This window comes from Sarcophilus harrisii, chromosome 2 (assembly GCF_902635505.1).
Source record: "Sarcophilus harrisii chromosome 2, mSarHar1.11, whole genome shotgun sequence".
NCBI classification, from domain to species: Eukaryota; Metazoa; Chordata; class Mammalia; order Dasyuromorphia; family Dasyuridae; genus Sarcophilus; species Sarcophilus harrisii.
Genome location: NC_045427.1, coordinates 322,693,226 through 322,705,882, shown reverse-complemented (window position 1 = coordinate 322,705,882; position 12,657 = coordinate 322,693,226). Strand labels below are relative to the sequence as shown.

General features: G+C 39.1%; 1 protein-coding gene across 1 annotated transcript; it reads left to right on the top strand.

Annotated features, from left to right (window-relative positions):
* Positions 1–6,643: 6,643 nt before the first annotated feature.
* Positions 6,644–9,798, top strand: GPX2 (glutathione peroxidase 2). The gene is made up of 2 exons (XM_003756348.4): positions 6,644–7,029; positions 9,119–9,798. The coding sequence occupies exons 1-2, from the start codon at positions 6,808–6,810 to the stop codon at positions 9,467–9,469; spliced, it is 573 nt and encodes a 190-aa protein (XP_003756396.2). The 5' UTR covers positions 6,644–6,807; the 3' UTR covers positions 9,470–9,798.
* The last annotated feature ends 2,859 nt before the right edge of the window (positions 9,799–12,657 follow it).

Sequence of the window (12,657 nt, the reverse complement as noted above, 5' to 3'; positions counted from 1 at the left end):
GTAGACAAGGATGGAAAATTGGAGTGGAATCACATCATGGAGAGCCTTGAATGTCAGATTATGCAGTTTGTAATTTAGTTGATAAGCAACACGGAGTTACTGAAGTTTTCTGAGCAATGGAATGATATGATCAGAGTTAAACATGAAATAGCAAAGAATGGATATTCTATGATTTTTTCCCCACCATATTTATGGTGATTGAGGGGTAAAGGTTGGAGAATGGATAGTTGGAGACAGGTAGGTGGTACGCTAAGTAGAGCGAGGACCTCAGTTCATCTCTGACCTCAGACACTCACTATGTGACTTTGATCAAGTCACTTAACTCTAATTGCCAGGGAGAGAGAGACAGATAGACAGAGACAGAAACAAAGAGAGACACACAGAAAGAGAGACAGAGAGAGTGAGAGAGAGAGACAGAGAGACAGAGAGACAGAGACAGAGACAGAGACAGAGACAGAGACAGAAACAGAGAGAATATAAGCAGCTGAAAAATTCTCAGCCATTTCTCTCCATTTATAGTGAAGCAATCCCAGGAATAAGGTACTGTGACCAGGGTAGAGTAGGTCTTCCATAAAGAGCCCAGCCTGCTAATAGGTACATACTCTTCTTAGAATAAGAGGTTACTGATAGAAGGTCCTTTGGTGAGTGACAGCCAAAGTATTAGTAAGTATAACCTCCTAGGGTTAGACTTAATGATGTGCAAATGTCCTTTGAAGTAAGAGAGTCTGATTCTATAAATAACTTAAGGGAGCTTACTGACACTTGGTCCATAGTCTTGGTTTGGGTGATTATTCCTTTCTTGAGAATTCTGTTCTTAATGCTTTAAGTTCATTTTCTTTTGGTCATAAACTGGGATTTTTTTTTTTTTAACTTGGACAGGAACTGTTAGGGATCAGGATGGGGATCATAGGTAGAATCCAGCTCTTGCCCTCTCAAGAAAGGACTTAGGAAAGGGGCACTATAATGAGAACTTGGGAATGGCAGATTGGAGATGACTGTACTACCAGCAGAGGATTGCAAGAAGTGTAAGGGTGGCTGTCCCTGTGAGGAAGAGTTGTGTCTCATCCCCAATCCCCAGTGATTCCTAGAGGCCAATCTTTGATTACCCCAACATTATTTGTAATTCTTCTTGCTTAAAAACACCACAGTTTGAAGAGAAACTTAAAATTCTTTCATTTCTACTTATTCAACCATTTCTTCTCCATGATAAAAAAAAAAAAGGTTGCAATTGATTTATTCCACCCTGAGATATAATAGCTTCCTATATTAACTCTAGTCCTTTACTCCAGTGTATTATAACAGAGAACAGAGGTCAAGAGCTACAAGTTACTTAATACTTTTTGAAAGATTTTAAATCATTATATCATAAATTGGTCTCTCTGTTTTCTCATGGCATGGATAGAGATGTTTTTATTCATGTTTCTATTTTTCTCATTTTTCTGACCTGGACTTTTTCTCTGCTCCTGCCTGGCTTTGCAAAACATTCCTATATTAAATACAAGGTGCTTAATTCTGCTTTTTTGCCTATTAATCCATTTGAATATTTAAAATGTGGTGTGTGTGTGTGTGTGTAAAAGGATAGGGGTCAATTGAGTTAATCAATTCATTCTAGAGATAGGATACTATGATCTAATAACCTTGTCAGGTGAGGAAAACCTCATCATTCATTCAGAGGAATGAATAAGATATAGATATCAACTAATCAATCACAGACTTTTGGCTAACGGCAGAAAAATCCTTGACCAATTTAGATGTCCTTGAAAGTCATCAGACGAATTGGAATGATATTACATAGGAATTGTATTCAGATTGGTTGAGGAAATCTGGTCATATCTTGTTGGACTTTGTATAAAATACCAGATCACTCTGAAACTTAAGAATTTGAGCATCTAGCAATTTTGTGGTGGAAGCCTCTAGCTAAGTCCTTGAGAAGGAATTGCTTGAGGTGGAGAATCGGGGGTGGGGGTGGGGAGGAGAGGACAATAGCCATGGTCTTGGACTCTTATTCTTCCCTGCCCCTTAATGGAGAATTTGGACTTTTAAAATTGATTTTCTAGTCCTTTCACCATCTTTGGAACCACTGATAAGATATACTGAGGAAAGGCAATTTCAAGACTCTATAAGTAGAGTCTTGAATAGAAATAGAAATCGACCACTATATCTAAGGAAAACATCTTGAGGATTCCTACAAAAGGACTTTTAAGAGCTGTGAGTTATAATATTTGCCACACATGCTCCATTCTCTACTTCATTTTCCCCTTATCTTAATGTATCTTAATGGGAGAATATGTTATATTTTGGGGAGAGAATATTTCATACCCACTATGCCACCATGACAAATAGCCTATTTTAAAAGCTAATTAAGTCTAGCTTACTAATTGATATCATTGATAATTAAGGAAAATCTAGCTATCAGGACTGAGTGTGTGTGTGTGTGTGTGTGTGTATCCAATGTTATATTAATTATACTCTTTGAATGATTAAAACTACAATAGTGTTGCCTACCTGGATTCCCTGGGTGAAGATGATGAGAGAAAAAAATGATAATTTCAGTTCTGATCATTATCCTCCTCATTCACCAGAAATTTCCAACAAGTTAAAAAGAAGTGGTGATTCATTTCCAAAATATATAGAGAATTGACTCTAATTTATAAGAAATCAAGCCATTCTCCAATTGATAAATGGTCAAAGGATATGAACAAACAATTCTCAGATGAAGAAATTGAAACTATTTCTAGTCATATGAAAAGATGCTCCAAATCATTATTAATCAGAGAAATGCAAATTAAGACAACTCTGAGATACCACTACACACCTGTCATATTGGCTAGAATGACAGGGAAAGATAATCCTGAATGTTGGAGGGGATGGGGGAAAACTGGGACACTGATACATTGTTGGTGGAACAGTGAATGGATCCAGCCATTCTGGAGAGCAATTTGGAATTATACTCAAAAAGTTAGCAAACTGTGCATACCCTTTGATCCAGCAGTGTTACTACTGGGCTTATACCCCAAAGAAATGCTAAAGGAAAGAAAGGGACCTACATGTGCAAGAATGTTTGTGGCAGCCCTTTTCATAGTGGCTAGAAACTGGAAATTGAATGGATGCCCATCAATTGGAGAATGGCTGAATAAATTATGGTATATGGATGTTATGGAATATTATTGTTCTATAAGAAATGACCAGCAGGGTGAATACAGAGAGGCCTGGAGAGACTTACATGAACTGAAGCTGAGTGAAATGAGCAGAACCAGGAGATCATTATGTACTTCAACAACAACACTATATGATGATCAATGCTGATGGATGTGGCTCTCTTCAACAATGAGATGTCCCAATAGAGCAGTAATGAATTGAACCAGCTACACTCAGGGAAAGAACTCTGGGAGATGACTATGAACTACTATATAGAATTCCCAATCTCTTTATTTTTGTCTGCCTGCATTTTTGATTTCCTTCACAGGCTAATTGTACACTATTTCAAAGTCTGATTCTTTTTGTACAGCAAAATAACTGTTTGGACATGTATACATATATTGTATTTAAGTTATACTTCAACATATTTAACATGTTTTGATCAACCTGCCATCTGGGGGAAGGGGTGAGGAGAAGGAGGGGAAAAGTTGGAACAAAAGGTTTTGCAATTGTCAATGCTGAAAAATTACCCATGCATATATCTTAATATATATAATAATAAAAAGCTATAATAAAAAATACAAAAAAAAAAAAAGAATGCATACAATACAATTTGGGATAAACCTAAAAAAAAAAAAAAAAAAAAAAAAGAAGTGGTGATGGGATTTGGGCATATGTATATAGTGTCCTAGAATGTCCCCAATTACTTTTCTTTCACGTTATGTCTGTCACTGCATTCAGCATAAGGAATACAAAGAAGAATGTAGTTGACTGCTTTTGCTGCTTTGCTTTTAGTCTGAGAACCTATAAAAAAGTCATGTGGTCAGTGACCAAGGATTACTGCTACTGTGAAGTAAAGGGACAGCTGAGGTCAGGCTGGGATCCAGAGAAGCCAATTAGGGACTGGATTGTAGAGATATAAGTAAGGTAGGACAACTTTCACAAACCTCAGTAGAATAGACAAAGATGATTTTAATGAGATACCTAATTTGCTCCAATCATATGTTCAGTTCAGTATGATTCCATAGGGGTAATGACTGTTAGCAATTATTAGTGATATATTCATCCAGTAAAATACATTTAATTAGTCTAATCAAGTAACATAAGCATAGGAACTACATATATGAATACATATTTTTACATATCTTAAAGGAAAAATTAGACAAGGTTAGATACTTTTATTAGGTTCCAAACTTTAAAGTACTGGTTTTAAGTTCACTTGCCTAACCCAGAGAATGATGATGACTAAACCCAATGTGGGTGGGATGTCTTAATGTTATATGGAAAGTCCCTCAACATATTTTTGTACCTCTGGCTCACCCTCATGGACCACCATGTCTCTTACCCAACATAAAGAAAGACCCATCTTATGATCACTTAGTCACCAGAGAGATGATCCTTCTCTTGCCCATACTGTGACTTCCCATGCTAATGAATAATCATTTCTGGTCCTCGAGATCAGAAGCAAAGTCTATCATCTAATGAAATCTGGATTTTACTTTGCCTCTTCTATGTCTCTGGGTTCCAAGGCCCTACAGTAAGGGGGCATATCTGAATTTCATTTCATTAAAGGGGACCATGGAACATTTAATAAAGCACTATTGGTTTGGAGCTCTGCCTCATTGTTTTTTCTTGCAAATTGGACTTGGAAATTTTGGACCCCACAGATGGTGAGGTCAGAAAACTGATCTTACCCCACCAAACTAGGTCATAACTAGCTTCTAGCACACTAAGGAACTAGTTCTTCAAACCAATCAAGGTCTGCATAAAATGGTTCATATGTAGAGCTTGGTATCTGCCCATGTGGCATTCTCTGTGGCCTAAGCTGGTCATAAGGGGTATCTTCATTATATTAACATAGATAAGCTCTATAAGATTGGCTAAGGCTGAGAGTAGGGATGGCAAACTGATTTTTTTAAAAATGCATCTACAAATTCTGTTATTTCTGGGAAGATTTGTCCATTATAATGAGGAGACTTTATCATGCTAAAAGGTTTGGGATCAAGAAGTTTGTCCTTACCTAACGAAAATCTTTGCTGATCCAGATGACATATCTAGCCCTAGTGAAGATTTGACTTGAAGTTTATCAACACCTCTTCTAAATTTGAACACTGATGTATTTTTTCATGGTGGACAGGAAAGTATGGGTCTATTCAAGAACTATGTAACTAAAGAGAAGACTGTTTTATCGTATCAAAGTCAACTTGGAACTAGCGAACTCTCAAAAAAATTTTAATTTTTTTTAAAGAAAAAGAAAGTTGCTTGGGGCACTAACAATTATATGACTTGCCTATGATTACACAGTTAGCATGTATTAAAGGTTTAATTTTACAGCTGAAGAAACTTTCCAAGAGAGTTCACCTTTTGTTATGCTTTGTCCAAGGGCACACAACCAATTTAATGCAATTTCTCCTAATATCCATTTTCACAGAATCAATAAACTTTGTGAAAAGGAGTATACTTGCACACTTTATTGTAGTGCTTACTGATTTGATTTATTGAGATGCTATTTGAGAACATCTTGGAACTTCTAGGATATTTTGAAAGGACAGAAGGACTGGATGGTAGACTATTTGATAGTGGGAGTTACCCAATTTTGGAGGTTATATCTCCTAAAAGCTACAGAGTAGCTCAGTGAATAAAAGACCAGGCCAGGAAGAGGAGTGCAAATCCAGCCTCAGATATTTGCAAGCTGAAGGAGCATGGGCAAGTCACTTTTTTTTTTTTTAATATATGTATGGGGGAAGTGTATAATTCACTTTCCTAAATTATAAAGATAATAGTAGTACCTATAGACCAGAATTGTCATAAAGATCAAAATGAGATAATATTTTCAAAGTATTTAATAAAGTATTTGTTTCCTTCCTTCCTCATTCAATATCTCATAATGACACAGAAGCCCTCGATTCCTGAAGGTTATGCCAGCAAAGCACAAGGTCTGGTGAATCCCACCAAATAAAAAAAAGCTTTGAGTATGGGCTCAATGCTAAGTGTGAAGACTGATCAGCCCAGATATGTTTGGAGAAAGGCCAAATTGTCCATAGATTTTTAGTCTCAGAAACTCTCAGTCATAAAAATCTCAAAGTCATAAGAAAAAGTCTCATTTTGCAATGGAGAAGAGAGCACTGATACTAGGTGATAGCTGATCTCTGCAGGAAGGTCACGCAGACAGCTGCTGGTGTATGTTCTTTAGGATGTGATGGGCACTGGATGTCCTTGGAAAAGAGCTGCACCCACCCCCTCCCCCTCCCCCCCCCCCCCCCCCCCCCCAAGCAGAGCCAGGAGCTGCTGCATCTGCTATGCCATCACTACCTTTCCTGCCTCCCTCCTCCCCATTAGACTCAGGGGGACTCTGGTTTCCTAAGGCAGGGCAGAGAGACTGAATTATTCACACAGACCCAGAGATAACAAATCAGCCCTTCCTCGGTTGCCAAGCAGGGCAGGGTGGGGCAGGCGCTTTGTTTAGAGGCTATAAATAACTGGCACTTACTCAGGTTACTCCTACAGGTATAACATTATTTGTGCTGTCATTCTGGGAACATCTAACCTCAAACAACAGACTCTCCCTTTTTTCCTGTTCCTCCTCTTTTCCCTCCCTACCCTCCCAACCCTCAACAGGCCCTTTAAGTAGGCACCACACCCATCCAGCAGTCATTCTGCCTTCTCACCATGGCTCACATCGCCAAATCTTTCTACGACCTCAGTGCTACCAGCCTGGAAGGGGAGAAGATAGATTTCAGCACTTTCCGGGGGCGGGCCGTGCTTATCGAGAATGTGGCCTCTCTCTGAGGCACGACCACCCGGGACTACACCCAGCTCAACGAGTTGCAGTGTCGCTTCCCGAGGCGCCTAGTAATACTTGGCTTCCCCTGCAACCAGTTTGGGCATCAGGTGAGGGGCACTGGGCATGGTGCCCATGAGATGGGCCTGGGCTCCTGCTTCCTTTCTCAGGGGAACTGATGTGTGTGATTGGTATGGGAAGAATGAGATGAATTAGGGACTGTATATAAACATGCATGTTCTATACCCTCAAACATGTTGGTGTCTCTGGGTATTTAGATTGGTCTACTAAAAAAGCATGGGGGGACAAAAGAAAGTCATTTTAGTCTGTAACTGACCACTCAATGACCATAAATTCACATTGATGTGGTTAGTGAATGGCTAAAGGTGAGAATGTTAGACTGGTATGTTATATAATAGAAAACTAATAACAAGAAAACTAAATTGAACTGCTGCTTCTAGTATCTTGGGTTGGAGTTATCTTTAGCCATGTGCCATTGGGCTAGATAAAGCTTTCTGAGCTTCAATTTTTTCATCTATAAAATGGGAAACAATAATAATAAGCTTTTTATGCTAACATATGTGAACTCAGTTTAAAAAGTATCAAATATTATACATTGGGATAAAGTTTTCTGAGCTTTAATTTCTTTATCTATAAAATGGGAAACAATGCCAATGCATGTGAACTCAGTCTAAAAAGTACCAAGTATACAAAAACCAGGTATTATTTATATTGAATGCTTGTCAGTAATCAAGTCTACAGTAGGTGGAGGGGATCAGTATAAGAGCTTATGTAATTTCTATGTACAATTTCATTAGGAAAAGCAGCCAAGGTCCCCGCAACTCAACTATAGTAATGTGAAGAGAGAGAAGCCAGAGGGGTAGCTAAAAACCAAAAAAGTTGGTTCAGACAAGCAGCTGACATTTATATCATGCTCTCATATCACTAAACTGACCATGGCAGTAGGAATAGGCCAGAGGCTGCTTTCCTCAGCCCTGTCCATCATTCCTCTGAAGAGTGAGCAGTTGGATGGAGCCCATGATGGTGTAGCAGTTCACAAGACATTAACATAAGAGATAAGCAGTCTAGTAGTAATTAACTTGGGATAAATGATAGGGATATGGTTCTGATCTGACTGTACTAATTGGCTCTAGTAGGGCAGAGAGAAAGGCTTTTCCTAAGCAACAGAAGTAGTTTGACTCCTTGACAGGGAGAAAGGAGAGAAAAGGTGCCTCCCTAGGAGGACCGCACCTCAAAGTTCCATGATATCTATCATTCATTATTTTGTAATGCTGGCTGAGGATGAGGATGATGTTGTCAATGAGGGCACAAGCACGCTGATTTACAATATCTACAGGTAGACACAGGGTGATGCACAATTGACTGCTGTCCTCCAAAACTGGGTAGAGAGCTAACATTTCATCAAAAAGGATTATTAAGTATCCATATGCCTTTACCCTCTTTGCTTTCTGTCTCTACCCAGTACACATTCTGTACCTTCTGTCCTATTTAACTCATCCCATCTGTTGTGGGAAACCAGTGAATCAATATGGAGGTGATTCATTCACTGTCAGTGTCCTGCCATTACTTTATTGAGAATGAGACCTGAGAAAGGCACTCCTGGGTAAGATTTATCTACATCAGAGTTTCCTGCTCTCTGTTCAGTTCTCAGAGGGGTAGGAGCAAGAGACTAGAAATGCTGTTTCTTGAAAGTCCTCATCTTGTTGGGCAGTAGGGATTACTGGGGTAGGGAAAGAGGCTATATTCAATACTTACAAGAGCAGCAATAGCAATAAGAGATGGAGAAGGTAGTATTACAGGATGATTTGAAATCCATTTTTCCTCTTCTCCCCTCCCCTGTCAATTCTCTTAAACACTAGGCCCCAACAGCACAGCAAACTTAGCTGTCCCTTCAGTAAAGGGACAATTAAGGAGCTATAAAAGTTCAAAGGATATGTTATGGGAAGGCAAAATAATAAAGGACTCCAAGACAAGCATGTGATAAGAGGCAAGGAGTTAAGAAGTTTGTTATGAGGCAAAAACCCCAAAGGTGAGAAGAAGAGTGGATAGAAGGGGTAAGAATATAAAGGTAGGGAAGAAAGGGAAGAGGAAAAAAGGGAGGAAAGAGAATAGGAATGTGATGTAAAAAACTGACATTGTATATATCCTCCATTCCATTTTCACCTTCTTTCCTTCTAGGAAAACTGTCAGAATGAAGAGATCCTGAATAGTCTCAAGTATGTCCGCCCTGGGGCTGGCTTCCAGCCCAACTTTGTTCTTATCCAAAAGTGTGAGGTGAATGGACAGAATGAGCATCCTGTTTTTGCCTACCTGAAGGACAAACTCCCCTACCCAGATGACGACCCATTCTCTCTTATGACAGACCCCAAGCTCATCATGTGGAGTCCTGTGCGTCGCTCAGATATTGCCTGGAACTTTGAGAAGTTCCTAGTGGGGCCTGAGGGCGAGCCTTTCCGTCGATATAGCAGATCTTTCCATACCATCAATATCGAACCAGACATCAAGCGTCTCCTCAAAGTTGCCATATAGATGAGCTACTCAGTATACATTCCCATCTCCCCCTATTCCAGCCTCAGAGTTCCCTTTTCCAGAGTCTAGCATTCCTCTCAGGATGCTAGACTCAGGAGATGCCCAAGATCAGTACCATTATTGGAACATTCTTTCCTTTCTAGTCCACCTGTTCCCTTTTGGCTCCCCAATGCTCCTATGGGAATGAGTCAGGACTCCAAAGTCTGGGTTGGCTCTTCACAGGATGATAGCATCTTCTTAAACCCTTGAGGAAGGGAAGGTGCTTGAAAGTCGTGAAGGGCTTGAATTCTAGACTAAGTGAATCCAATAAAGGTCAGGTGTGAAAAATGCTACATTTCTTGTGTCTTTTTATTCAACAGTAGGAAAAGCTGCAGAGATTGCAAGTAAAGCGGAAGATCTCAGTGATCACCTGATAAGAACTCTTATCTGGAGGCGTAACTCTGAGTTGGGAAATAGGTACTGATTAAAGGTTGGACTTGGCATTAGAAATGCCAAAAGCTTTCACTTTGATTTTTCATTAGAACTGGGGAGAAGCTTTAAGAGAGACAAAGAGAGTAAGACCTTAAACTCCTTAAGCCAAGGTCACCAGAAAGCTAGAGCTATAATCAAGAATACATCTCTATTAGGGTGATTAAATAGAAAGTTTAAATAGAATTTAGTAAATAGTAAATAGAAAGTTTATTACTGTGAACTAGAACAAGCCAGATATCTTATTAAACCAAATTCCATTTGGGAAATTCCACATAGTCATATTCTCCATTATGCTACATGGGGCCTAGAATCAGGAACAGCTAAGAAACTAGTTAGTCTAAGGCACTAGCTAGCTAGTCACCCTGGGTAAGTCACTTAACCCTGTTTGCTTCAGTTTCCTCATCTGAAAAATGAACTGGAGAAATAGCAAACCAATCCATTATCTTTGCCAAGAAACCCCAAAATGGGGTCACGGGGGATCAGATATGATTGAAACAATTCAACAACAAAGTCACTGAAGAAAGTTAGAGCCCTGAGCCACAGAGGCACCATTTTATTTTTCTATCACTAATGCATTAATTCCCTTCTTTGGTGTCCCCAGCCCAAGTCAATTTCTGATAAGCTACTCTTTTATTCTTTCTTACTTAGGAAGTCAATATAATTCCAGGTATAGTTGTCACCATTTGAATGGACATAACTACAATTCATATGATATGAAGTAGAGTCTTGATCTTCTACTGTTTTATGGCTATTGGGGTAAGACAAAGGTCTTGAGACAAACTTGAGACAATTTCATTTGCAAAATGGGGATAGTAATAGTATTTTCTCTTCCATTTGTGGTGAGGAATAAAACATTTGCAAAGTGCTCTGTAACCATAAGACAACTGACAAGGTGTTATTATCAAGGATAATTGATTTGAAGGAAGTAAGGCTGAGGCAGTAAATAATCTTTATCTTATGGTCTGGCAAAATGAGGCACAAAGGTCATGATTAGAGCCGAGATCCCCTGGCTTGTGGAATGTTACTCTTCTTGAGACATGATCCCTAGTTTGTGCTTTTTCCAGTCTCCTGTATCCTACTTATCTGTTTACATGTTAGCCAGCTCTTCCCCACATTCACCCTGACCATGGAAGTTCCCAAAGATAGGGAATCTTTGTCTATGTATCACTGGAGACTGGTACAGTGTTTTGCCCTTAGTAAGTTCTTAATAACTGAGGTGCAGTGGATAGCCCACCAGGTCTGGATTCAGGAACATTTGAGTTCTAATCTGACCTGGGACATTTAATACCTATGTGAACCTGGCCAAATCACTTAACTCCCATTTGCATCAGTTCCTTATTGTAAGATGGGGACACACTGGAAAAGAAAATGTCAAACCATTCCAGTGTCTTTGTCAAGAAAACCTCATGGACACAGTCCATGGCATGTAGTTGGACATGACTTAAGGACTGAACAACAATAAGAAGTACTCAATTTTTGTTGAACTAGAACCAGACTCATTTGCACCTATGAGAAGATATTCTAGTTTTCACTAAAACATCTAATATCCAGGGGCAAAACTTAGTACATTCAATTTCTCGATTGTACTGGGTCCAAAAGTATTGGGGAGGACATCACAATAACTATCTGTAAAGCCCTAAACTGGCCAAGTTTTGTAAGATGATTGTAAATTGATTATCCCTCTTTTGTCTTATACTCTTCCCCCCTTCCCCCCCCCCACCAAACACACCCTTTTTGCCAACTGGCCTACATGCAGTTTGGAGCTCTTAGCTAATAAATGACAACTACATCCTACATCCTCATTCTGAACCCTTTAAACAATAAATCTTCTCCAAGCTTAGTGTTATAGAATAGTTACAGCTAGAATGCTGTGTTCTATGCTACTAGCTGCTTGAACAGGAAAAGGTTCCTTAGAAGGCTATGCTTTCTACCTCATTGCCTTTGTGGGCTCAGCAGATTGCAAAATGTTATCCAGGATGCCAGCAAACCTGGCTTGTTTCCATTATTTTCTTTAGCTGCATTTCATTTTGTAAGCATCAGTAAAGCTAGTTCACTTTATGGGAGCACCATGTTTTCTTGGATGAGACTTTGGCATTCTGATCCTAAGATTTTATTAGGACAAAACCCTCTACCCTATGTCAGCAGTGCCAGTACAGGCTTAGCAATTAGATTATGAGAATAGTAGGCCCAGCTAACATCTGTGGGATACCAAGGAATATTTTGAATTCAATGGGATTACCAATGCAATAAGTACAAATCACTTAATTTTTCTCAGTTACCTCATTATTAACTGGGAAAACAATATTTATAGACCTTATGTCAGGGCTATTGAACAGAGGATTCCGTAAACATTAAAGTGTTATAAAGGTTTGTTTTTATTACTCTTGTTAAGCCCTGATCAGGTTTTTAAAAGTATGTTTTATTGATCTCTTTTGTCTTTTCTGGAAGAAAAAAACCTCTTACTCCTCTTGTTCATGAGTGACTCCTTTGTAAATAAGAAAAAAACATTAAGCAAAAAAACAGCCTGATCTATAGAATAGATAGAGGATACACTAGCAGACTACTGTGCTCTAACCCTTCTTAATTCTAGTGTTTTCCCTCTGTTAGTTATTTCCTACCTGTCCTGTATGTAGACTGCATTGTACATATTTGCCTTCCCCATTAGAATGCAAGCTCCTTGTGAGGAGTTGTCTTTCTTCTTTTTCTGTCTCTAACAC